General features: G+C 63.3%; 1 protein-coding gene across 6 annotated transcripts in view; it reads left to right on the plus strand.

Moving 5' to 3' along the window:
* The first annotated feature begins 367 nt into the window (after window positions 1-367).
* The window catches only part of ATP2B4 (ATPase plasma membrane Ca2+ transporting 4), a 46,575-nt gene continuing 23,212 nt past the window's right edge, over window positions 368-23,730 (plus strand). For 5 of the 6 annotated variants that reach the window (XM_051808942.1, XM_051808937.1, XM_051808939.1 and 2 more), the window contains exons 1-2: window positions 368-510; window positions 20,432-20,858. In XM_051808942.1, the coding sequence (XP_051664902.1) occupies window positions 20,663-20,858 (196 nt within the window). In that variant the 5' untranslated portion in view covers window positions 368-510; window positions 20,432-20,662. Of the gene's footprint in view, window positions 511-5,369; window positions 5,534-20,431; window positions 20,859-23,730 lie in introns of those variants that run through there. The other variant, XM_051808938.1, reaches the window with a different exon arrangement.

Consider the following 23,730-nt stretch of genomic DNA (forward strand, 5'->3'; position numbering starts at 1 on the left):
GGGGGGGGGCAACACACGTTGTGGTGCCCCCACATTGCCCAGGGGTGCACACACTGCCCCGGGGGGTCCCCACATTGCCCGGGGGTGCACTCCTCGCTCTAGCAGGGGGGGTCCTTGTGCTGGCCACATTGCCCGGGGGGTCCCCACTCTGCCTGTGGGTGTTCCCACACTTTCTGGGGGTGCACCCCCCACTCTGCCTGTGGGGTCCTCCCACTGCCCGGGGTTTCACCCTCCACTCTACCCACTCTCCGTCTCCTTCCCGTCCCCCTTAAGCAGCCGTCGGGGCGTGCAACCACCTTAAGGGAGCCCCTCCCTCGGCGGGCTGGGACGAGCCCTCCCCCTCCCTCCCCCCGTCCCCTCCCTCCTCGGCCCGGCCCCGCACGGCCCCGCACGGCACGGGGGTTGCCATGACAAGCATTTTCTCCCGTTAGCTCCGGGACCGTTCCCCCTCCATCCCATGGCCAGCCGGGGGGGCTCCGCCGCCAGCCGGGCGCCGCGGGAGCTGAGCCGGTGAGTGCGCGGGGGGACCCCGGGGGGGGGTCCGGGGGTCCCGGGAGGGGTTGAGGTGGTGAGTGCATGGGGGGAGTCACGGGAGTGCGGTGTGGGGTCCCCGGGGGGGGGTTTGTTTGTAGGTGAGGGGTGCACAGGTGGGTGAAAGCACCGCGACCACCGCCCAGCCCGCCCGGGCTGGGCGGTGGTCGCGGTGCTTTCACCCACCCCAGTTCGTCCCAGTGCAGCAGGTGGGATGGCGGGGCTTGGCGTGGGTCCCCAGAGCGGGGGGGGGGGGGGGGTTGGCGTGGATCCCCCCCCACCCCGGTCCCACGTGGGAGGTGGGTGTGATGGGGGGATCGCCGCGGTCCGTCCGCTGTGGTGCGTGGGGGGCTGCGAGGCGCTGCAGCCCCCAAACATCTTGGGGAGGAGGGGGGGAACTCCCTCAGCCCCCCGATATCTGGTGTGGGGAGGACTCTCCGGTCGTATCCTGCAACTTGTTGCCTGCCCTTGATGGGGGGGGGGGGTGCGTGGGGCTCCCGGTCGCGCGTGCTGTGGGCTTTTTGGAAGGCAGCGTGTTGTGGCATTGCGGGGAGGAGGAGGGTGATGGAGGAAGGAAGAGGCGGGGGAAGGGGAGGGGGGCTTGCGGCAGCCCAAGGACAGAGCGGGGAAGGTGCTGCGTGGGTGGTTTGGGTGGTTTTCCCCACCCGTGGGGCAGGAGGGGGGCTGCTCCCTGGCTCGGGTGGGGTGTGCGTGGGGCTGGGGGTGGCATGCGGGGTGGGACGCAGGGAGGGTGGGATGCGTGGGGTTTGCCCATGCCAGGGCTGGGCGCGTCTCCCTCCTGCCTGCACCAACCCAGCCGGTCAGATCCACGGCGCAAAACAGGAGTGGGGAGGAAAAAAATAATAAGGAAATAAATTAGAAGCCCAGCCAGGCTCTGGCCTCGTCCACCTCCTCCTGCCTCTGCCCCCAGCCCTCTCCCTGCATCCAAGCCCGGGCTGTGGAGCCTCCCAGCATCCCTGGCCTGGCTCGGTGGGGCTGTGCCCCCCGTAGGGTCCCCGGCGGTGGGGGTGGGGGGACCGCGTGGAGCTGGGTGGTCCCTCCCTGCTTTGCCAGAGGCAAGTGGAGATGTTGGGAGGGGAGGAGGGACAATAGGTTATTGTGCTCTTATCTCTGGAGACCTGAGCTTGGGTGGGGGTTTGGATTGCGAAGCTCAAACCAGTGCAGCCAGTTTCTGCCCGTGGACGTGGACAGGCAGCCCTGGACGTGGGTGGACGGGCAGGACCCGGGGGCAGCGAACTGGGGTGGAGGTGAGTGCTCGGAGCACCCCATGGGGCATCCAGAGCCGTCCTGGGGCTGGGGGACACCGAGCTGTGCCCCCACTCCGGAGGGGCGCGATGCCACGGCCGTGGGCTGTGCCGCTGCCTGCGCCCTGCCAGGCTCCAGACACTGCCCTCAATCTTTCGCTTCCCTGAGCACTGAAACGCACCTAAATTATTAAATCATGAGCGAGAGAAGCTGACGCCCCCGCGCTCCGCCGGCCCCACCCCGCCGCGCCGCGGGGATCCCTCCCCGGCTGCCCCCTTGGATGACCCTCCCCGGGAAATCCCCCCCGGCCCCTGGGCTGGCTGGGCTGGGTGCTGGGTCAGGGGGTGCCCCTCGTGTCAGGGCAGTGAGGGCCCTCCCGGGCTGAACGGGGCGGGCTGGGTGGTCTTGGAGGCCTCCCAACCCCTGCGTGTCCTGTGACTCCCCACGGCCAGGCTGGATGCACTCGGATATGGAGGTGCCACTGCTGGGATGGGGCAGGTGGAGCTGGGAAGCTCCCAGGGCACGGAGGCAGAGCTTCCCCGTCCCCCAGAGCGGCCCCTCGGGGTTCAGGCTCCATCCCCACCCCACGGGGGCTGCGCTGGGAGCAGCCCCGTGCGAGCCCTGCGCGAAGCCTCGGCTCCTTCCCGGCTGGAAAGGGGATTGCTGGCGCTGGGAAGTGGTGCGAGCGCTGCAGGTAGAGGCTGGAGAGGGCGAAGGGTGTTGTTGGGTGTTGGTTTTTTTTTTTTTTTTTCGGCTGAGATGATGACGGAGGGAATTCCCTGCGCTGCCGGCTCGCCGCTCGCGTGCCGTGGGTCCGGATCCCTTCCCGGGGGATCTGTTGCCGTCGCCTGCGCCTCTGGAGCCGGGACCCGCCATGCCGGAGCCCCCGGGCAGAGGAGGGGCAGGGAGGGGTGAGCCGAAGGGTGGCACAGGTCCTTGGGCAGGATGAGTAAGAGCAGGGAGGGACGGCTGCTCCTCTCCACTATTGTTTTGCAGTCGAAAGCGCCGGGGTGGAGCTGAGCCTGGAGTTTCCCCTTGTCCCCAAGGCTCCCTGCCCTGGGAGACGAGCCTGCTCCTCCCCTGCCTGCCCTGGGAGACGAGCCTGCTCCTTCCGTAGCTGCCCCTCGCCGGGGCTGCGGATTCTCTGCGCGCTCCCTGCTCCTCTCTGGGGTTGGTTTTTTTTCCCTTTTCCTGTTTCTCCTCCCCGCTAGGCCACGAGCGGAGTTTTCCCGCAGTGGTCGCACGCGCCTGTTCCAGCAGCACAGGATGGAGCCTGCAGGGACTGGGGGGACCCAAATCTCTGCAGCGGGGACTCGCTGCCGCCGCCTGTTTGCCGCTGCTGCTGCTCCCCGTATCCGCTGCTCCTCGCGCAGGGCCCAGGGAAGGGCTGGCAGCTCTGGCTTCCTCCTCGCCCACGGCTCCTCCCCGCCGGGGACGGCTGGGCTGTGCTTGGGAGAGGAGCCGGAGGAAAACCCGGGTTAAAGCCACGGGGATCCCGCTTGGCTCCGAGTGCGACTGTGGCAGGGACCGGGAGCCCGGGGAGGGATGTGGCGATGCTCGGTGTGACCATGGCAATGGGATGCAGGTCCTTGGATGGGGAGGGACCAATATTCGGTGTGACCATGGCAAGGGATGTGGATCCTTGGATGGGGAGGTGGCTGATGCTCAGTGTGACCGTGGCAATGGGATGCAGGTCCTTGGATGGGGAGGTGGCTGATGCTCAGTGTGACCATGGCAAGGGATGTGGATCCTTGGATGGGGAGGTGGCTGATGCTCAGTGTGACCATGGCAAGGGATGTGGATCCTTGGATGGGGAGGTGGCTGATGCTCAGTGTGACCATGGCAATGGGATGCAGGTCCTTGGATGGGGAGGTGGCCTCTGCAGCACAAAGAGGTGACTCCTCCTTGGTGTTCCCCAATTCCTGTGGCTCGCTGGTGACTGCTGGGAGTGGATCCTGGCAGGGTGAGGGATGCTGTTGGATGCTTGCTGGCTGCCTGGAGCATTCCTGCTCAGGGTGGATGGAGGCAGAGGTGTCATGCAGGTGGGGATCCCCTGTGCAGAGGAGGAAGTAGATTGGTGAGGGTGAGCTGGAAATTTGACCCCATCCCTCTCACCCTGGTGTTGTGCGGGGTGGGAATAAAGACCCCGCACATGGTGCAGGTGATGGAGATGTTTTTGGGGGAAGCAGCTTTGATGGGAAAGGGTGGCACTGGACAGGGAATGTGTTTCAGGGTGTGGGTCCAGCCTTGGGGTCCCTTGGAGCAGTTGGCTGTGGGAGCCATGCTCGTTCCCTGTCACCTCCTGCCAGCGTCGAGGCCGAACTAATGAAACCTCTGACTTTGATATTTTAATTAGTTGCTTTTGGCTTTAATGCGGGGGGATAATAGAGTTTCCATGGACTTATAAAACCTGCCCCTCTGTTTATTCATTAGAAAATGGAAAGGGGGAAAAAAAAGAAGCGAGATAACCCTGGGTAGGAGAGGAGGAAAGCGAAGCTTGAGCCCTGTGGAGCACATGACATCCCGCTGGGGTGTCACCCACTCAGCTGGTGACTCTCTTAAAGCACTAATTAAGCAACTTAAATCCTGGGAGAGCTCTCTGTGAGTAACAGATGAGTTCCCTGTCCTCCTGCATTTGTGAGCTTCTGGGAGAGGTCTTGGATTTAAATGTGGGAAGCTGATGCACAGCAATGTGCCCCGGAGAGGGTCAGGAATTGGGGCTGTGGGAATCCTGGACAGGAGAATCCCTCTGCCTGTACCACCTCAGCAGGGAGCGAGGGGCTGGCAAGGGGGGACAGGTCACTGCTGCCCAGGAAGGTGGTGAGGGATGTGGGGAGCCTGGTGGGATACCAGGTACTCCTGGGCTGCTTCCCTGGGATGTCTGGGCTTCTGGATCATGGCATCCAGTCCTCAGCTGTAGGGATCAGGAGGGTCCGTGCTGGGGAGGGGACACAAAGCCATGACACCAGCCCTGCACGTGTTCCTCTGCCCAAATCCCACAGCTAGATCTCTTTGGAGCGAGGGAAGGGGCATGGGAAGGATATCCCGTTGGGCAGTGCCAAGGGGCAGAGCTCCTGGTCTCGGCAGACCCTTCCTTCCCTGCAGCAGGAGGGTCTGGGGGAGCCCCTGGGGACACCCCAGTCCCCTAATGCAGGGTGTGGGCCCATCCCCTGCACCCCCCGGGCCGGGACCTGGCGGGTCCCCGCAGGGTGAACTCCCGGCCAGGGCAGCAGAAAAGCCAAGCCCAAGGTTTGGCCAGTTGTCGGTGTTTTGTGCTGACGGGGAAACTTTTCCCTCTCCGCTTCCATGGCAGGGATGAGTCGGCAGCTGGGCTGAGCCGGCAGAGGAGCCAAGCGCAGCCTCGGGGGTGCCGGGGGCGAGTCTCCAGCCCCCCCCCCGCTTTTATTTGGCGCCGTGTCCCGGTGTTCTCCTGCCGCCGGGGCGGCCGGGGGCTGTGGGAAGCGGCAGCCGCGGGTGTGCCAGGGCAGGGAGCGGCGCGTAGGAGTCCCCACCCGGAAGAGTTTGTCCGGCGGGGCCGCGCAGGGAGGAATCCGATCCCTCCTTTTCCCAGGCTGGGATCCCGGCGCGCTCGGCTCTCCGTGGCCTTGGCCGGCCCCGCCGCTCCCGAGCCCCCCGCCAGGGTCCGGCCTCCCGCTCCGTCCCGGCGGGCTGGGGAGGGTCCCGCAGCAGCGATCCCGCGCCCGCTGACACCTCCCTTTGTCTCCAGCGCCGAAAGGTCAGCCCTGCCTAACTGAGCCCTGCCTAACTCAGCCCTGCCTGGCTCGCCGCGCTCCGTTAAGGAGCTGTAAATAATCCCCGAGCCTTCTGCCGCGGGGCCGCGGCGGCCGCCGGCTCCTGGGCTGAGCATCCTCCTCCTCCTCCTCCTCCTCCCTGGGCGAAGGATTGGTGCCAGGGGAGGTGATGCCAGCCGGGGGGGGGTGCAGCCGGCGCTGCGGAGCCTGGGGGGCAGCGGGGCGGGCTGAGGCCCGAGGCACTCGCTGCAGCAGTGAAAGCAGCGTGTCCCACGCCAAGGGCAAGAGCTGGGAGGGCAGCTCCCAGCTCCTGCCTTCCCCGGGCTAAAAATAAGCCGCCGGCCCTCTCGGTGCTGCCTCTGCCCAGCCTGGGGGGGCCGGGGGTGGGCAGGGGGCAAAGCTGGGCACAGGGGACCACGGGGGGGGCTCAGCTCTGCAGAACAGTGGCAGGGCCTGTCTGGGATTTGACGTGACCTTTGCTCTTTGAGCATCGGATCCAAGGATCAGATTTTCAAGTCTGGGCTCGGATTTCGGGCAGAAGGTGTCTGATTTTCAGCGCCGATTCCCAAGATGCTAATTAAGGACCCTGCTGCAGCAGCTGGAGCTTTACTGTCCCTTTGCCACCCCTGGCTCGCCCGGGAGGTGCCGAGGGCTCCAGCCAGCCCCACGGAATGCCCTCGGCTTTTCGCTTCTCGCCTTTTGTTCCTGCTTGGAAACGCTGATGCTTCTGCTCTCTGTGCTCCAGCCTTTCCAGAGGCTTAGTGGCACAGCATCGCGGCATTCCAGCTCTTCATCTCCCTTCCCACCTTCTCACCAGCCACTTAAAAATAACCCCGGGTTGCTTGAGCACTGCTGAGGGCAGATCCCAGGCTACACGGATGCTCTATAGCTGGCAGTGGGAAAACTGCTTTTCCTGCTCGTGCCAAGGGACAGGCAGCCAAGGGACACAGGGATGAGCGAGAAGATGGCTCAGTCCTTGAGCATCGTCCCCTCTCATCCCTGCTCTGCAGGGGCTGAAGCCCCCACCCTCTCATGGGGCTGAGCTGGGGTGTATCCCAGGGGACGTGGGCGGCTCCAGGTGGGATCTGCTGGCTGTGGAATCCAGGGCAGGGTGTCTGGTTTGCTCGGGGAGCCGCGTGGCACCTGGACAGCCCAGCCCCGTCTGCCGGTCCCGCGCGCCGGCTGCATACAAATCCCTGGGTGACGGATCGCTGCAGCTGGCAGCCGGCAGCACGAGCTTCCCGGGCTTCCCAGGGCTGCCCGCTCCAGGGGGGCTTCCTGCCGGAGCCGGGCTCTGCCACGGGCACGTGGCTGTGCCGGGAGCTCGGATCCAGCACGGCCTCGGCGGTGGGGACAGCCCGGGGGTGACCCGGGGCTGGGAGGGAGCTCATGCTCCAGCCTGAACCTGAGTTAAATATTATTCCTGCCTCTGGAGCAGGGAGGGATTAGTGCAAGGAGGGAGAGATTGGTGCAAGGAGGGGGATTGCAGGGAAATGAGGGCAGGCTGGATTTGTGGCTCTGCTGGAGGCTGTTTGGTGATGCCGACAGCTGGCAATGCCAGGCTGGCGGTGGGATGGGCTGGAGCAAGGCTGGGACTGTGCCCGGTGAGGGTCGCAGTGCCTGAGGCAGCCCCGCTGCTGTGGAGTGGGAGGGAAGCTGGAATGCCAGCCTGCATCGCTCAGTGGTGGGGATTTATCCCGAGTGGCACAGGCCTGGCTGCCCCTGCCTGGGGCCGCGGGGCTGAATCAGCTGCAGGGAGCTGGGACCAGAAACTTGGCTGGGCTGGGAGGAGCTGCAAGTGTGGCTGATCTTTCCTGGGTGTCCTGGTGCAGACGTGGCTGTGAGTCACTGCATCCTGCCTGGGAAAGTGTGGGGACCCAAAACTTTCATCGGAGCAGCCGTGCAGGGCGCTGGGGTGGGTCCTTGGAGGGTCCTGTTGTACCCACTGATTCCCTGTGGGAGCGAGGCTGTGCTCCTCCCTAGGGACACTTCTGTGGAGCTGGGGGCCAGAAACCCCCATGTCCCAGCTGGAGCTGTGAAAGGGTGAAGCTCCACAGCCTGCATTTTCCAGTGTGACTAGTGCTGGCTATTTTTAGTTGTCCAAATTAAGCTCGCCTAAATGATGTCTTTTGAGGTTTATTTGAGGGAGGAGGCCTGGAGTGGTGTTATTTCCCAAGTGACGAATTGCTCTTAAATCTGACCCCAACTGGACTGGCCAAAACTGAAGGGAAGGACTGAAGCTGCTGCCTGTGTCTGGGAAGCGTCTCCTCCCCGCAGAGCTGCACCCGAGGGTGTTTCCCGAGTCAGCAGGAGATCTCCTGGGGGAAGGAGAAAGCAAACAGCCAGGCCCTGCTCGCCTCCCCGTGGGGGAAAACCAGCTGGATAACCTCCTCCTGCTCCCTGCCTTGGCATCCCCGGGGTGTGCTGTGCCCCTGGGAGCCAGCCTGGCTGCTCCTTGGGGTGTTCAATCCACGGGCTGCTCTTCCCAGGGGCAGCTTGGATTCCTCAGCGTGTGCTGGGTGCCAAATGCAGCCGGCTGGGGCTCGCAGAGGAGGCTGCTTTGCCTCCTGGGGGAAGGCTGGAGCTGTGGGTCGGGGTGCTGAGGTGTTGCTCCGTAGGTGCCTGTTTTGGGTGAGGTGCTTCCAGGGGTGAGGGAGTGGTGGCTGGCTTGGTGTCCAGTGGATACTCCAGGGCTGGGTGCAGCCCTGGGCCAGGCCCTGGTGAGCCAAAATCCTTCCACGCCGTGCTCCAGCTCTGCGTCCGCAGCTGAATTCTGTTGTTCTAGCTCCTGACCCGCTGCCTTTCATCTCTTTCCATTCATTGCTTCCCTTCTTGGCATTGTTTTCCCACTCTTCCCGTCTCTGCCCATCTGTGGACGTTGTCTGCGTGCCCGGTCTCACCTCACTGGGCGCCCGCTCGGGCACGCACCCAGAGCTCCGTGCAGGAATGGCCCTTCCTCCTCCTTCCCCATCCCTCCCCTGCAGCAGCTGGGTGTTTCTGTGCAGGTCAGCAGCCGGGGGATCCTCTGGCTCCTGCAGTTGAACGTGAAGTGCATCAAATGCTGGGAAGCTGTTGCAGATGGAGTTTGTGCCGCGCGGGGGGACCTGTGCCGTGTGTGCCGCTGCCCTCCGCTCTCCGCGGGCAGACACAGCCTGGAGCAAGGAGGCTGGAAGTGCTTCCTGCCCTGCCTGGCACCTCCTGCGGGGGACTGTCCCTTTTCCCTTTGGAAAGGACAATGAGGGATCCTCCCTTCCTCCTCCCGCTCCCCTGGACACGGCTGTGTGTGCAGATTCCTCGCTGTTCCTCAGCCCCCAGACCTGCTGCGCTCCAGCCCTGCCGGAGTGATCCTTTGGGAAGAGGATCGCAGGGAAGGGACCCAGGAAAGCTGGCACAGAGCTTCCCTGAATCTCAGTCTCCTTGCCTGGGACTCTGTCTGGCTGCTTCCCCTTGAGGAGCAGGGAACAGAACAAGTCCAGGTGGTTCTGGGGGACCCCAAATGGTGCTGTGGGACCCCAAACCAGCGGCTGCCCTGGCAGTGTCCCGTGCTCTTTGCATTCCCACTATCCTTGTTATGCAGAGAGCAAACCCACCTGCCCAGCCCCTGCCTGGGCTCCAAGGATGGAGCAAAAGGCTGATGGAGGGGGTGAGGAAGGACCCCGATACTGCAGGCAGCTGGGAGAGTGAGAGGGCAGAGAAGAGCAGCCAGAGCCTTGGGAGTGGAGGGGATTCCAGCACGTGGAACAATCCTGGGTAGGAGAGCCGGGGCAGGAGGGGGAATCCTGCCCATGCAAGCCCCAGGCCCTGGGTGGGTTTTGCATTTTTCCAGCTGGATGGGGAGCAGGAATCAACAACGCCCAGCCACGGGCAGCCCTTCTGCCTCCATCCCCTGGTACCACCCCGTGCTGGGCTCTGGTGTCCTGGCAGCTGGGTTGGGTGCCGGCCACTCGCCGTATTCCCTGTGGATCACCCTTGCTCAGTCTGCTTCCTGCCAGCACAGCACCCCTAACACCCGGATTGTGCTGCTAATCTGGGCCCTATCGCTGTTAAAGCTGCAATTATCCCTGGATTAGTGCTGGTGCTTAGGGACCCACCTGGGTAAGTGCCTGGGATAGGCAGGGGCTGTGCCAAAGCCTCCCGTGGCTCCTGCAGCTCCAGGTCCGGCCAGGACAAAGTGGCCGGTGTCCAGCTGTCACCTCGGCTGACCCCGGGGCTGGTTTGTTCCTCTTGTTTGGAGGCTGGGCAGAGCCTGCAGAGCTTTGGGGGGCATTGCTTGTTGGGCTGGGGGGTGCTGGGCAGTGGGACCCCCCCTCCCCAGCACCGTGTCCTTGTCCCTGTTGTGTCTTGTCCTGTCTCTGCAGTTTGAAGTAGAGCTTGAAATTCAGGGCCAGGTTGGATGGGGCTCGGAGCAACCTGGGCTAGTGAAAGGTGTCCCTGCCCGTGGCAGGGGGTGGAACTGGATGGGCTTTAAGTTCCCTTCACACCCAAACCCTTCTGAGATCCTATGATTCTGACTCTCAGCTCTGTTGCAGCTTCAGCAGTGGGTTCTTTGGTGGTGGTGGGACGACCTGCAGCACCCTGAGCTGTGATTTCTGGCACAGAGGACACGTGTGGTGGCAGAGCCTGGGCTGGGTCAGCACCAGAGGGGCAGGGAGGCACCATCCCACCTGCAGGGACGCAGGAGGGGGGAGCTGTGCCAGCAGCTGCATGCTGGCACTTGAGGAAAAGGGATATCCCAGTTTCCCTGGTTTACTGGTGCAGCTGGGAGCCTCTGGGAGCTCGGGGGTGTTGGAGACGACGCTGCATAAACAGGATGGCAGGTCAGGATGGGGCTGAGCACCTGGGACACTGAGGCACGTGTGTGTGGAGGTGGGGATGGCAGTGCTGGGAATGGTGGTACTGGGAATGGCAGTGCCCAGCACACCACGGATCCGTCGCTGGAGCAGCGGGTCAGGCCTGTTTTGGGGAGGGGAGGGGACAGTCCCAGCCAGCTGGGAACGGAGCACACGGTGCCTGTGAGGAGGAGGAGGATGGTGCTGTTGTCACCAGCCTCTCCCCGATGCTCAGCCCAGATAGGACGACTTTTAGATAGATCAGCACTTGATTAAAGCACACTGATGGGTTTAAAATGCACTGGCACCCGGGGTAGGCACAGGCCCCTATAACTGGGAATGTGTTGGCTGCTCTGGATCACCTCAGGGCTGTGGCTGGAGCTGGTGGGAAGAACAGTGAGGCTCTGAAGAGCAGATCTGGGTTTTTTCTGGTGGCCCTGGACCCCTCCTGCCCTGCTTGGGCTGCGATGGTGGGAAAGGGGTGCCCCCAAAGCATTGGGGTGGTGAGATGCAGCTGAGGGCGGGTGAGAGAGGCAAGGCTGGTGTTTCTAAGTGGGGTGAGGACTATGTGGGTCACCCCTTGAGTGTGGATGGGTGTCCCTTCCCTTGCAGCCTCCCCCACCCACCACAGCGTGCTGCTTTCCTCCTGGCATTTCACACCCCCCTGCCCTGTTCCTGCCCCTGTGGTTTTACTTTCATATTTATTTTTCGAGCAGATTCCTGCTGCTTTCTTAAATACTTGGTTCTCCTGCCGTGGGGGACAAGGAGTGGGGACCCCGGGAGGCTCCCAGGGGGCGGGGTGTGTGTGTGTGCCCCCTCCCACACCACTTGGCCTCATCCCAGCAACTGTCTCAGAGGAGCTTTTCCTTCCCCTGTCCCTCCCCGTGCTCTCCTGGCCCATCTGGCTCTGTCCTCCTATTTACTGCTACGTATTTTCCAGGCTCTGATTTGCCTCTTCTGCCCGGGTTTGATCTCCCGGTGATCTCCCGGGCTTTGCTCCGCGAGGGTCCGATCCGGCGCCCGGGGATGCAGCTTTCCTCCCCTCGTATAAATATTGCCTTTCGCTCTCCTGCGTCTCTCCCGCTCTCCCTCCCTCCCTTTAATTAGACTTCTTACTGCATGGAACAGTTTGCAGTTATATATGGAAAACAGCCTACACTTTCCCAGGAGCGGGGCATGTCGGGAAGGGAAACGGGAGCAGCCGGCGCGCTCTCCCTGGGAGCGCGTGTGTTTTTCCTATCGCAGACACACTTTTCCCGACTTTATTTTTTAACCCTTCGGGGCAGGGAGGGGGCTCGGAGCCTCCCGCCCTCGCCCCCCACCACCACCGCCTTGTTGCTGACTCTTCCCTTTCGCCTGGAAAAATCCCCCCTCTCTCTCCCTCTCTCTCTGCTTGGACTTTTCAATGGAAAAATATGGCTTTGCTGCCGGAGCGGTCTGGCGGGAGGGACACGAGCTAGTCGGGATCGGAGGAGTTGCCCGGCGCCCGAAGGGGATGTGATCGGAGCGGGACTGCGCGGGAGCCCTCGGAGCAGACGGTACCGGGCCAGGGGCACCCACCCTGTCCACGTGGGGAGGTGGCAGGAGGGGCATTTCTGTCCCCAGCCCTTCCCCGTGTCCCCCAGGGCTGCTTCCAGCCTCGGGATCGGGATCTGAGCGTTGGATCACCCCTCCTGCTGTCCCAGCCCACCCCGGGGGCTGCAGAGGGGACTCCCCGGGATTCCCCTGGTGCAATCCCAGCTCTGGGGGAGCCCCTGCTCTCCTGCAGCCCAGGAGCCCCCGACTTTCCCTGTGGGGTCAAACCAGCTCCCTGACTCCTGCCTCAGTTGCCCCACTGTGACCCCGAGGAGTGTCTGGCTGTGATTGCTGCTCTTTTGGTTTTTGCACGGGACTCTTCTCCTCGCTGAGCTGGGAGGAAGAGGAAGCAGCTCCTTGGCAAGGTGAGTGCTGTGCTCACCCAGGTGCCTCAGGGTGCCCTGTGGCACCCCAAGGGCTCAACTTCTCCTCCTCCTGACTTCCAGGAGAAGCAGATGCTTCTCCTGGCTGCTGCTGGGAGGAAGTGACGGGGCCTATTTTAAGCCCCCAGGGATTTTCAGGGTAGGAATCCCCTGTCCCTGTGTAATCCTGCTAAAAATACCGTGGCTGTGCCCCTGTGTCCTGGCCGGTGGCTCTCCCGTTCCCTGGGTGTTGTTTTGCCTGTGAAATCCCCTGTGCTCTGGATCAGTACTTACCTGCTGGTTTTTGCTTGATTTTAAGCTAAGCTGCTCCTCTGCTTTTTGAATGAGTTGTAGAAAGGTGGGAGTCAGGATTGCTGGGATTTTCCCCCTGTTTGGGGCTGGGAGAGGGATGCTGCTGTGCTCAGGTGTGTGGCTGCCTCAGTTTCCCCAGCTGTGTAGGGCAGAGGGACGTGTGGGGAGTTGAGTCAGAGACCAACTGCACCCTCTGCTCGGGGGCTGCCCCATCCCATGGGGATCCCACGGGAGAGGTGGGAATGGCTGAGCTGCCTGGAGCATCCCTGCCTCTCCCTGAGGCTGGCAGTGAGGGCTGGGGGTGAGCTGGGTCAGGCTCCGCTCTGCCCGAGCTCCTGCCAAAATCCCAGTGTCCTCTGGCTGTGCCTCTGCCCCAGGAATGGCTCCAGAGGTCTGTGGAGCAGAGAGAGCCCGTCCCTCGAGGCAGAGCTCCGGGCTCCTCCCGTCCTGCCCTCTGCGCCATCCTTGGTTTGGATCCTGGCCCGGTGGCCCCGTGGCCTGTGCCCTCTCCTCCAGCTGCCTGGATGCTGCTCCCAGCCTTGCTCTGGGCACCAGCACTTCTGCTGCACTAGGGGGGTCCCAGCATCCATGTACTGAGGGGATGGAGTGTCTGCCTGGGAATAGGACCCCCAGCCGCCCATCCCGGTGGGATTGTTGGTGTCATCTCCCTTCTGCTGCAGGTGCTGGGGCCAGGGGGTGTCCAGGTGTGCCAGGAACTGGGAGGATCCGGGTTGGTCTGAGCGCAGGGCTGGGATGTGACCATGGCAGTGTCCATCCTGGGGGGGCTGTGAGAAGGAGTGGACAAAGCCTCATACTGGGATCCAGGGCAATCCCAGTCTGGCAGCACCGGGTATCCTGGGCTCTGCCATGTGCCCCCTCCCCAGGTACCAGGTGCCTCTGCCTGGTGCTGGTGTAGCAGGGCAGGAGGGGATGCTGTGCCCCTCCGAAGGCTGGGGGGCTGCAGGTATTTGCTGGAGCAGGACAGGCCGGATTTGCTCCCCACACTCCTGCATTCCTCCACCGGCTGTGCTACCTTGTAAAGCACAAAAGAATAATGAGAGGAGCTGGGGTGATTTAGTGCAGGCGCCCGGGGAGAGAAATACCAAGGCCTTAGATGGAAACATTCCCCTTGACAGCTCGCCTGGAGACTCCCTGCTTTTCCTTTTCTTCCAACCCCCCCTGAAATTCCTGGGCCGCTGCACCCTGGGGCGCGGGGAAGCCCCGGCCGGGGGCGAGGGTGGATTCCTGAGCCCCAGCACTGAGGCTCTGGCAGCTGTGCCGGTGCCTTTGGCACATGGATGTGCCGTGCAGGGGCTGGGACAGCAGCAGCCAGGGCCATCGTGGCCCCTGGGCTCAGGGCAGCAGGTTTTGGGGTTTGGGACGCCAGGTTTTGAGGCTCGGGGCGGCGGGTTTTGGGGAGCCTCGTCAGGGATCGCTGCATCCATGGTGCTCTCCTGCCTCCAGCCTCTTCCCTGCCCTTTTCTGCTGCTAATTGCTGCCTTGGGTATGCAAAAACCCGGCAGTTTTTCAGCCTTCATTAACGGGAGGCAAAATAGGAGCGAAAAAACAGAGCCAAGGCAGCTGTAATTAGTGGGCTGGTGGCAGCCGCTCGTGTTCCCTGCGGAATGGCCGGCGAAGGGATGCATTTTTTGGGGAAGGCCGCCTCTTCCTGCCTTTTCCTTGTGGTTTCCCCATGACCTTGGCCCTGGTGCGTGGCTCAGAGGTGCCCTATGACCTTTTGGTCCTACAGCCTGGCAGGAGAGGAGAAGGAGGAGAAGGAGGATGGTGTGATGATGTGACGACGCTATGGTTGCTTCCCCATCCCTGGTGTCCACACCTGCGCGGGGACGAGCGTCCAAACCGGGCCAGGGAGGTGACAGCCTGTCTGGGCACAGGGTCCCCTGCCTCGTGCCCTGCACGTGGCAGCCCCTGGGCGCACGTTACCGGCGGTGGCCGCGCACGAGGGAAGCGCCGGCTGCGCTCCTGGCACCGGGCGGGCGCTCGCCCCGCTCCGGCAGCGGGAAGCGTGTGCCTGGCACGGTGTGTGGGAGAAATACTACGGGCTGTGCCACCCGTGGGCTGCCGCGATTCATGCTCTGCTCCGCCGGGGAGCTGGGGCTGGTGACGGGGAGCTGGGGCTGGTGACGGGGAGCTGGGGCTGGTGACGGGGAGCTGGGGTTGGTGACGGGGAGCTGGGGCTGGTGACGGGGAGCTGGGGTTGGTGACGGGGAGCTGGGGCTGGTGACGGGGAGCTGGGGCTGGTGACGGGGAGCTGGGGCTGGTGACGGGGAGCTGGGGTTGGTGACGGTGACATCCCGGGCCAGCAGCTCCTTCCCGCGCCTCCGGCAGCACGTGGCACCCCGAGCAGCAGTTCCATTGCTGCCTATGGTACCCGGGTGGTTTCGGTGTGGTGTCCCCCCCCCTTCCCACCCCGCTGGCACCTCCGATGTCCCAGCCTGCAGATGGGCGAGGTGAGGAGGAGTCGGCACCATGTGGGAGTTGGGGAATTTTAACTCGGAGCTGCCGCTGGGCCGGTGGGAACCACGGGGATGCGGGAGGAGGAGATGCTGCTGGCCCTGGGGAGCTGCTGGTGGGCTGGTGTAGGAGAAGCCTGGAGCTCCTTCTGGTCTCACCACAGGTTTCCGCTGGGGTTGGTGCTCCTGGGCTGCAGCATCAGCCCCGTGCTCGCAGACCAGGGCACTGCTCCGTGGCTCGGTTTCCCTGGCACGGCATCGCTGCTGCTGAGCTCTGTGCCGCCCCAGCACTTCCTGGGCGTTTTGCTGGCCCTTTTCCAGCTGTGGTGCCCTGGCACGGGGGGCACATCAGTCCCCCCACTCTTGCAGGATGAAGGCCGGGAGCTTCTTCCCTCTCCGCACTGCGATTGAAAAACGAGGGCTTCTTGCAGTTATTGCAGCGCCCCATCCCAGGCCTTTGGCTCTTGTGTTTTCCCACGTGTCCCACGTGTGGGGCGGGTGTCGCTGGGGGGTTTCCCGCTGTCGGGTGCTGGGGTGGCCCCACTGGGGAGGGAGGTGCCACCGTCCCCTCCCATGGCGGGCGCGCTCCGGCAGAGGAAGCGGATACTGCAGTGGGAGGAGGGAACGTCCTGTGGGTGCCACAGGTGCTGCCCCGGGGAGCCCTGACTGGAGACCTTGCCTGGTTTCGGCACCCAGTGCCCAGGGGAAGGAGCAGGGAGGGGCAACACCAGCGTGACTGGGGAAGGGGGGACAGCTCCTGCTCCCACGCTGCCTTGTGCTGTCGCAGGGGGCCGTGAGTGGAGCTCGTGCCTGCAGGGGTCTGTCCGGGGTGTTGGGGCCTGGCCTGGTGCCCCTGTGCCTTTGCCATGGGGGTGTTGGGCGGCAGGACCAGATTCCGTGACCTTCACTGCCCTCTCTGACCTCTGCGATCCTGCGCCTCCTCCCTTGGTGGCTGCCAGGGAAGCTCTTGGGCCCGAGGGTGACAATCCTGCCTGGGGTGGCCCCCCGCACCCCTGGAGCCAGCCCTGCCCCTGCAGATCATGTGGTTTGTCACGGTGAGTCGCTCTGTTGGCTCCTGCCACCACAGGAGGTGACAACACCCCGTGTCCCCTCTGGGTGCCCTTCTGGGGTGCCTGGCGTGGGAAGAGTTAAGGAGGGAAGGCTTCCCCTGCCAGGGGTGTTGCTGGGAACAGGCAGCGAGGAGAGGCTGCCATCTGCACATTGCGATTTGGTGAGTGTGCAGGGGAGGGGCCCTGCCCTGGCCCCTGGGGTGCTGGGGCCCCCCTGTTTCCTGGGGAGAGGTGGGGGCTCCGCTGTGGCACCGGGTGGGAGGTGGGGGGCCCTCAAAATCCCCCAGGAGTTGGTGTTGCCTTGGTCTGACCGTCTGCTCCACGTGCCCATGTCCCTCCACGTGTCCATGTCCCTCCACCGTGGGAGATGGACCTGACTCAGCCCCAGCGGGCACTGGAGTGGGGGTCGTGCCCTCCCTCTGCCCTCCCCATGCCCCCCACACCTTTGAGAACAGCGTGTCTGAGGTTTTCACCATTTGAAACCCTGCAGGTGTGCTGGGCAGAGGTACCAGCGCAGACCCCCCAGTGCAGGGGGCCCCACACGTCCCCTGCTACAGCCGGGGTCTCTTCCCCTCCCCAAACACCTTCCCCTGATGGCAGCACCTCACGTGTCTCTCCCAGTGATGCTCTCAGCAGGTGCAGCCATTCCAGCAGCTTTTTGCCTTCCAGCCTTGCTCCCCCGTGGGACTGTGGCTCCCAGCAGCCCACGGTGGGTGCTGAGTGCTGGTGGGGTCCACGAGGTGGGAGGGTGAGCCAGAGGAGCTGTGCAGTTTCTCCTGGGACATATCCCAGAGAGCAGGCAGGGGAAGGTGGTTTAGGCCCGTTTTTCTGCTTTAATTGGCTGGTTTGGCTTTTGGAACCCACATGTCCATCTGGAGAGTGGGTCTGTCCATGCTGTGTGCTCTGGGGCTCAGTGCAGCCTCTCTCATTCCACTGGGGATGCAGCTCAGCTTTTCAATTCCCAAAGAGAAAAATCTTAAACCCGAGCCAAGAAGGGTAATTTTGGGGGAGTTGAGTTTTTTTTTTCTTTCCATCCCCACTTGGCAACATAAACAGCATCCCTGACAGCTTTACATTGAGTTTGCCATGGCAACCTACAGCAGCCAAGTGTTTCCAACACCCCATTCCCAAAGTGGGAGAGGAGATGAACCCCAGTGGGTGCTGCTGAAGGGCAGTGTGTGGGGCTGGGGTGCTGGTGGCTTGGGGAAGGTGATCCACCATGACCCACATGACCTGAGGTTTGTTTGCTCATGGACCTGATCCTGCTTGTCCAAGCTGGGGTTCGTGGCTCTGGGCAGGGGATGTGGTGGCTGCTCTTGCTCTTCCTCAGCACGGTGCTCTCTGCCCTGGATGGTGGGAGATGTTCAGGCTGGAGAAGAGCTGAGCTGGGGCAGGGATTTCATCCTCATTCATGGATAAAGGAAAACAACAGCTGAGCTTGGTCAGGGCTTGCTCCATCTCTGGTCATCTGCAGGGAGGACAGAGCAGTGCCGGGGTCTGCTCCGATGTGCTGAGGATCCATGAGGATCCATGGCCTTGCCCAGGGCCCCAGTGGTGGCTGCTGCTGGCATGTGCCAGCTCCTGGTGCCACCGGTGTCGCAGCGAGGCCGCTCGTGGCTTGGCTGAAGGCATCACGTGTGACAGGTCCAGCTGATTTAATTATTCCTGTCCCTCTCCGAGCACTTTCCTCTTCCCGAGTTTAAAAGCCAGCGGGTCCCTTTCCCTGTGCCAGGGGCCGGGGTGGGCACGGGTGATGCTCTGGTGCCGGCTCTGGCCGTGGCTGCTCTCCCTGCCAGGACGGAGGTGTCGTGCAGCCGTTTATTATTCCGGGCAGGTTCGCCTGCAGCACGGCATCGGCTCCGGCATCGGCCTCGCCAGCCGCTCCCTCCTGCCCGGAGCTCGCGCCTCCCCCAGCCCACACCCCGGCCCGTGGCTCCAGACAGTCCGTGCCCCTCATCCCAAACTCCCCAGCAGCCCTTGTCCTGCCCAGGGGTGTCGTTTGGGAGCTGACACGGCTCTGGGGTGGTCCTGTGTCTGCACAGGGCGCTCCGGCTCCCGCTCCTTGTTTTCTTCCCAAGGAGGCCCTCGGGGAGCACTTGTTCCTCTCCAGTGCCTGGGGGCTCTGGAAGTGAATTATAGGAGTGAAGGGCAGCCTGCTGAACGCTGCTGGAGTCATTAGGAGCTCGTTAGGATGATGGCTCTTAGGGAAGCCTGAGTGCAGCTCTCCGGACTGATCCTTCCCAGTTTGGCCAAGGAACGCAGGAGCCTGTGCTGGACTGGTGGGATGGGGCAGAGACAGGCCAGGAATGGGTCTGTGACCCCGGATGGGCTGGAGGAGGGTGCTCAGAGCAGACACAGGGGTCTTTCCCCCACCACAGCCCCTCCTTTCCTGAGGGGCAGAGCCAGTCCTGGGGCCGGAGCCGTGGGTGGGACACGGGCTGGTGCTGCTGGTGCCGTGAGCTCCTCCAGGGGTAATTATGGACTAGGCCGTTACAGGATTAATTAACCGTCTTTCTCTTAACCTCTGAGCTCTCCTCAGACAACGTTGGTTGCTACGAAAGAGGAAAAAATTAGCGTGTTGGGGTGAGGGAATTATCTTTTTTTCTCTTAATCAGCAGGAGTCTGCTTAATTGGGCCTGCCACCTCCTGCTTCCCGCTGCTGGGAGCCAGCACGCCTTTAAATGATGGATGAGCTCAGCTCCACGAGGAGCTGTGGGGTAACCAGGCTGGGAATGGGCAGGGATGCTGGGGTGGGAATGCTGGAGTTGATCTCTGCTTTATGGGGCAGCAACAATGCTCTGCCCCAAGGGTGCAGGTTTGGGTGTCCCGGGAGCCGCAGTGCTCCCCATCCCTGAGCTCCTTGTGCTCCCAATCCCTTCGGTGCCTGCAGCTGGGGGACAGGACCCTCCTGTGCAGTGGCATTGCTGGTGTCCCTGGGGTTCAGTTGGTGCCTGTTCTGTCCTGATAATGCCCAGAGCTGCCCTGGGTGTTGCTGTCAGGGAGCTGCTCCCAGGGGCCAGGCAGGGAGGGGTTTGCTCTCTGGGCTCTGGTGTGACTGCAGTTGGGGTCCCGTGCTGTGGGGTGAGCTGGGACAGCCCCAGGGTGTGGTGCCTGCCTGTTGGATTTGTGAGGGCTAGTGCATCCCATGTGCCCCTGGGAAGCAGGGATAGATGTCCTTCCACCTTCCTCCTGTCCTTGTCTGGCTGCTTTTCTTCCCTGTTCGCTTGCTCTGCCACCTCCTGACCCTGTCTCAGGCTGCTGCTGCTGCTGTAGTGGCCGTTCCTTTTGTTATTCATTTATATTGCTCTAGGAAAGACTTCATTTTCTCTGCATAAGAGCCTCCCTTGCAGGCTCTTTGCCTTTGGAGTGCCAGGAGCATTGCTGCTGGCACTGGAGCTTGGGTACAGAGCTGGGGGGCACCCTGGGTGACAAACAACACTTTTCCCCTCTGGCCTGTGCTGCTCTGCCTGCTCCCTCCATGTCCCTGTTTGTCCCTAGCCCCCATCCTCTCTGTCTGGAATGCCAGCGGGGGACCCCAGATCCCTGGGGAACGTGGGAGCCGCTGGATGCTGTGCCTACCTGGCCACAGCGCTTGGTTCAGGCATTTTTGGGACTCCTCTGTCCTCGCTGGCAGGGCTGGGGGGTTGTAACCTGGCTGGCAGGTGCTGAGAGACGAGGCCAAGAGCCACTTGCTGCCTTCGAGGGCTTCTCTGAGAGGGTCATTGATGGAAAAGCCTCTGTTTTAGAGGAACTCACAGATTTTAGTGGCTTCCCTGGTCCCTGTGGTGTCTCTCAGCTGGTTCAAAGCCTGCTGGGTGCAGTGAACCCCTCTCCATGGGTGTGGGATGCTCCCTCACCTGCTGGCAGGGCGGAGGGCAGCGCTCCAGCCCCGGCGCCTGCCCGCGCAGGAAGCAGCTGTTTTCCACTGCCGAGGTGTATTTTTAACCCAGAGTGAATGGGACATTTTTCTGGGCCGGGCAGCTGGGGTTGAGTGAAGAACCACCTGGGCGCCCTTCCTGCCCGGCCCCGGCGCTGCCGCTGCCGGTTTTCCCCGCGGCGTGTCCGTGCCGAGCCTGCCAGCTCCCTCCTGGGCCAGCTCCTCACCCCTGGGCTTTCGGGTCAAAATCATGGGGAAACCACATTACCCCTGGCAGGTGCCCAGCCCGGGGTGCCACTGCCCCGCTCTCCCACCCCGTGCGCTGGTCCTCGGGCCTCCCTCACGCCGGTGTTTCTGTTTCCCCCCATGCCTTGTTTTCGCAGCTCCAGTTGCTGTGGTATCCAGGGAGCCCTCCTCCTTCTGCAGGAGATGCACGCTGGTCGTTGCTAAGGTCGCCTCCGCGGTAACATGCACATCCTGTTTACACCTCTATCCGGAGAAGTTGGGCTCGGTTAGAGGCACCTGCTCCCCCCCAGGGAAGGGGCCGCACGGAGCGTCCCCCCCGCGCCGGACCCTCGAGGGAGCCGCGAGCCGGCGTCGGCATCACCGGCACCATGACGAACAACGTGGCCGACCACCACCCCGGCAACTCGGTCGCCGAAGGCAACCATGAGGGGGACTTCGGGTGCTCCATGGTGGAGCTCAGGAACCTCATGGAGCTGCGGAGCGCCGAGGCGGTGGCCCGGCTCAACGACTCCTACGGCGGCGTGCAGAACGTCTGCAAGAGGCTCAAGACGTCGCCCGTCGAAGGTGAGTGGCCGCCCCGTTGGCCTTGCCAGGTGGGTTGTCACCTCTGGAGGGTGGTGGCCCCGAGGCGTGTCCCGTGGCCGAGCTCAGCCGGCGCCGTCGTGCCCGCTGTCCATCGCGGGAGACGCTCCTCGTGTCTCGTAAAATGGTCATTTAGGGCAGAAAAGGAGGGAGAAGAAAGAGAAGCATCATGCCAGGGGGTTCCCCGGGGCGTAGCCCAGAGCCCCACGTCCCCTGGGAGGATGGAGCAGAGGCAGGATGAGCTCAGGGTTGTCAGAGGGGCACGGGGGGCTCACGGCCACAGCCCAGCCACTGCTCTGTGCCAGCCTTTCCCATTTAATAATTTACAGAGCCAGTGGCAGGGCTGGGGGGGTGGGAGGGAGAGTGTAAAGGTTGGATGGTGCTGGGGAGGTGACTGGAGCTCTTTGAGGCATCTCAGATGAGGGATGGGCAGCACATCCCCCAGGGGTGTGGGGAGAGGCACCCAGGTCACCCCTGATCTGAGGGGATCGCAAGGGAAAAGCTGGTTGGTGCCTCTGGGCATCCCAGTTTGGAGTGGTGGTGGCAGTGACGCCTGTGGGTGCCAGGTCACCTCTGGGAGGCTTTGTGGAAGGGTGTCAGGATGTCACCTCTCCTTCCCACGGGCTGGGCTGGCTTTTGGGGTCCCCCTTATCGGTGAGGCTGCTGGCTCTGGGGAGCTGCGGGTGCCTTTGTGTGGTGATGGACCCCTTCCCTGGCATTAGAGGGGTGCTGGGGTGAGAGACCCCCTGATTACAGCACTGAGGGTTTACCTGGAGCTGGGAGCAGGATGTGGGGTGGGGGACGTGGCTGCGCCTCGGCTCTGAAAACTTGTGGGTTATTCTTAGTGCCGAGAGGTGGGGATTAGTGCGTTTCCAGCTGTGAGTGGGACCGGGAAGGGGAGACAATATCGGGATGTCATTAGAGAAGGGGGGGGAGTCCCGGTGGAAATACCAAGTCCAGGTCACAAAACAATGTGTTTGGTCCTGCCAAAGTGGGAACACGCTCCTTTGGGGACGGGAGGAGAGGGGAGGGGGGGAGCAGACCCCAAAGGCTCTTTTGAGGGGAGGTGAAGGGCTGCCCTTCCATCCTGGGTGCCACTGGTTGTCAGTGCTGGATCTCGTGTCCCCAGCACATCCCTCCCTCACCCTCTTGCTCTGCAGCTGAGCTTTGCTGCCTGTCCCAAACCCCAGCCTGTTGAGTCCAGAGAGCACAGAAAGGTTATTTCCAACAAGCAGGGATTTTTGGGAAGAGCGAAAGCCTGAGGCAGCTCTGTCTGATCCCATGGGATCAGTCTGTGCAGTGAGGGTCTCCCCAGCATCGGGATGGGGATCTACTGGGATCTGCTGGGTCTCTGGCTCTCCCCCCAAGAGCTGTCAGTGCACCCCAATCCCTTGGGGCTGCTCCTGGAGGAGCTTTGGGATGGAGTGGGGTGTCTCTCTGCCAGGCACTGGCTTTCCACCTCCACATCCCCCTGTGCCCCAGCGGGGCGGTGGCTCAGTGAGTCACCCGTGGAGCATCCCCGGTGTCCCTGGGTGCCCAGTGCCAGCACACAGTGCCCTGACTCACCCGCTGGCAGGAGCAGCTCCCGGGGCTGCCGCCTCCTTCCCCATCCAGGGTGAGGATCCTGCGTGGGGGCTCCTTGTGCCAAGGCTTTGCCACCCAGCAGCAGCTTTCCTGGGATTATCAGGGGCTGGTGACCGTTATGGGGGTTTGTTCTCTGCTGTCACTTGTGGCCTCTACCCAAAATTTCCAGCTCAACGCCCACTAACTGGACCCTCAGGCCCTGCAGGGGGATTTGCTGCTGCTCTTTGCCCCCTTCCCTGTGTCAGCACAGACACTGACCCCCAGGAGGGTGGGGGGCAGCCCTGGGGTCAGGCCCGTGGGTGGGATGTGCTTTGGAGGAGCCAAAGTCTGCAACCTGCCGTGTGCTCCTGGAGCAGCACGTGTGTGCCCGTGGCACAGCCCTGGCTCCACGGCAGTTTAGCCACATTTTCCATCCGTTCCGCCGGAGCCGCTGGGCGGGAATCGGGCCGGGAGATCCCAGGATCCTGCTGCCTCCTCAGGGCTGGGTGGGGCCGCAGGGGCTGCTCTGCCAGCGCGTCCCCTCCCTGCAGCTGGGGTGGAGTCACAGCGCAAAGGGGGGGTGCAGGGGGGGTGTGGGAACGGGATTCGTCCTGCTGCTTCCTCCTGGTTGGAATGGCACGGAGCTGGCGGGGAGGGTGTCCCCTGGGACGACACGGAGTTGGCAGGGAGGTGTCCCCTGGAATGACACAGAGCTGGCGGGGAGGTGTCCCCTGAGCACAAGGGCTGGGTCCCCCCGGGGGGGCATCACTGCCAGGCTGCTCCAGGCACCGGGATGTGTCCAGGGGCCACTTACGCCGCTTCCCGGTGCATCCCGGGAGCTGGCAGCAACCCCACGGGCCATCTTAAGGTGGAGGAGAAATGGGGGGCTCGGTTAAGGTGGTGCTGGGCAGGAGGGCTTCTCTCACCTGGGACCCCATCAGCTCTTAGTGGCTGCACTGGGGGGCAGCCAGGGCACGTTGTGTCTCCCACCACTGGCTCATGGCCTGGGTGGGAGGGCTCTGAAGGGGCTCAGGCTCCCCTTTTGCTCCCCATTTCCTCCCCTTTTGCCCCCATCTGCTCCCCCCCTCTCTCAGGGGTTGCTCCCAGCCGTGGGGAGCAGCACCCCAGCTCAGGGCTGGCCTGCTCCTTCCCTCTCTCCCACCACCCCATTCCAGCAGGACCAGCCCTTGTCTCCTCCACCAGCTGTGGGCAGGACCAGCTTGGCCGTGGCCGTGGCGTGGCCGTGGGGCTGAGCTGAGCTCGGAGACGCTCCTGCTGTGCCCGCTCGCTC

Source organism: Manacus candei, unplaced genomic scaffold (genome assembly GCF_025592945.1).
Source record: "Manacus candei isolate 608988 ecotype Guabito, Panama unplaced genomic scaffold, ASM2559294v1 h1tg000073l, whole genome shotgun sequence".
NCBI lineage: Eukaryota > Metazoa > Chordata > Aves > Passeriformes > Pipridae > Manacus > Manacus candei.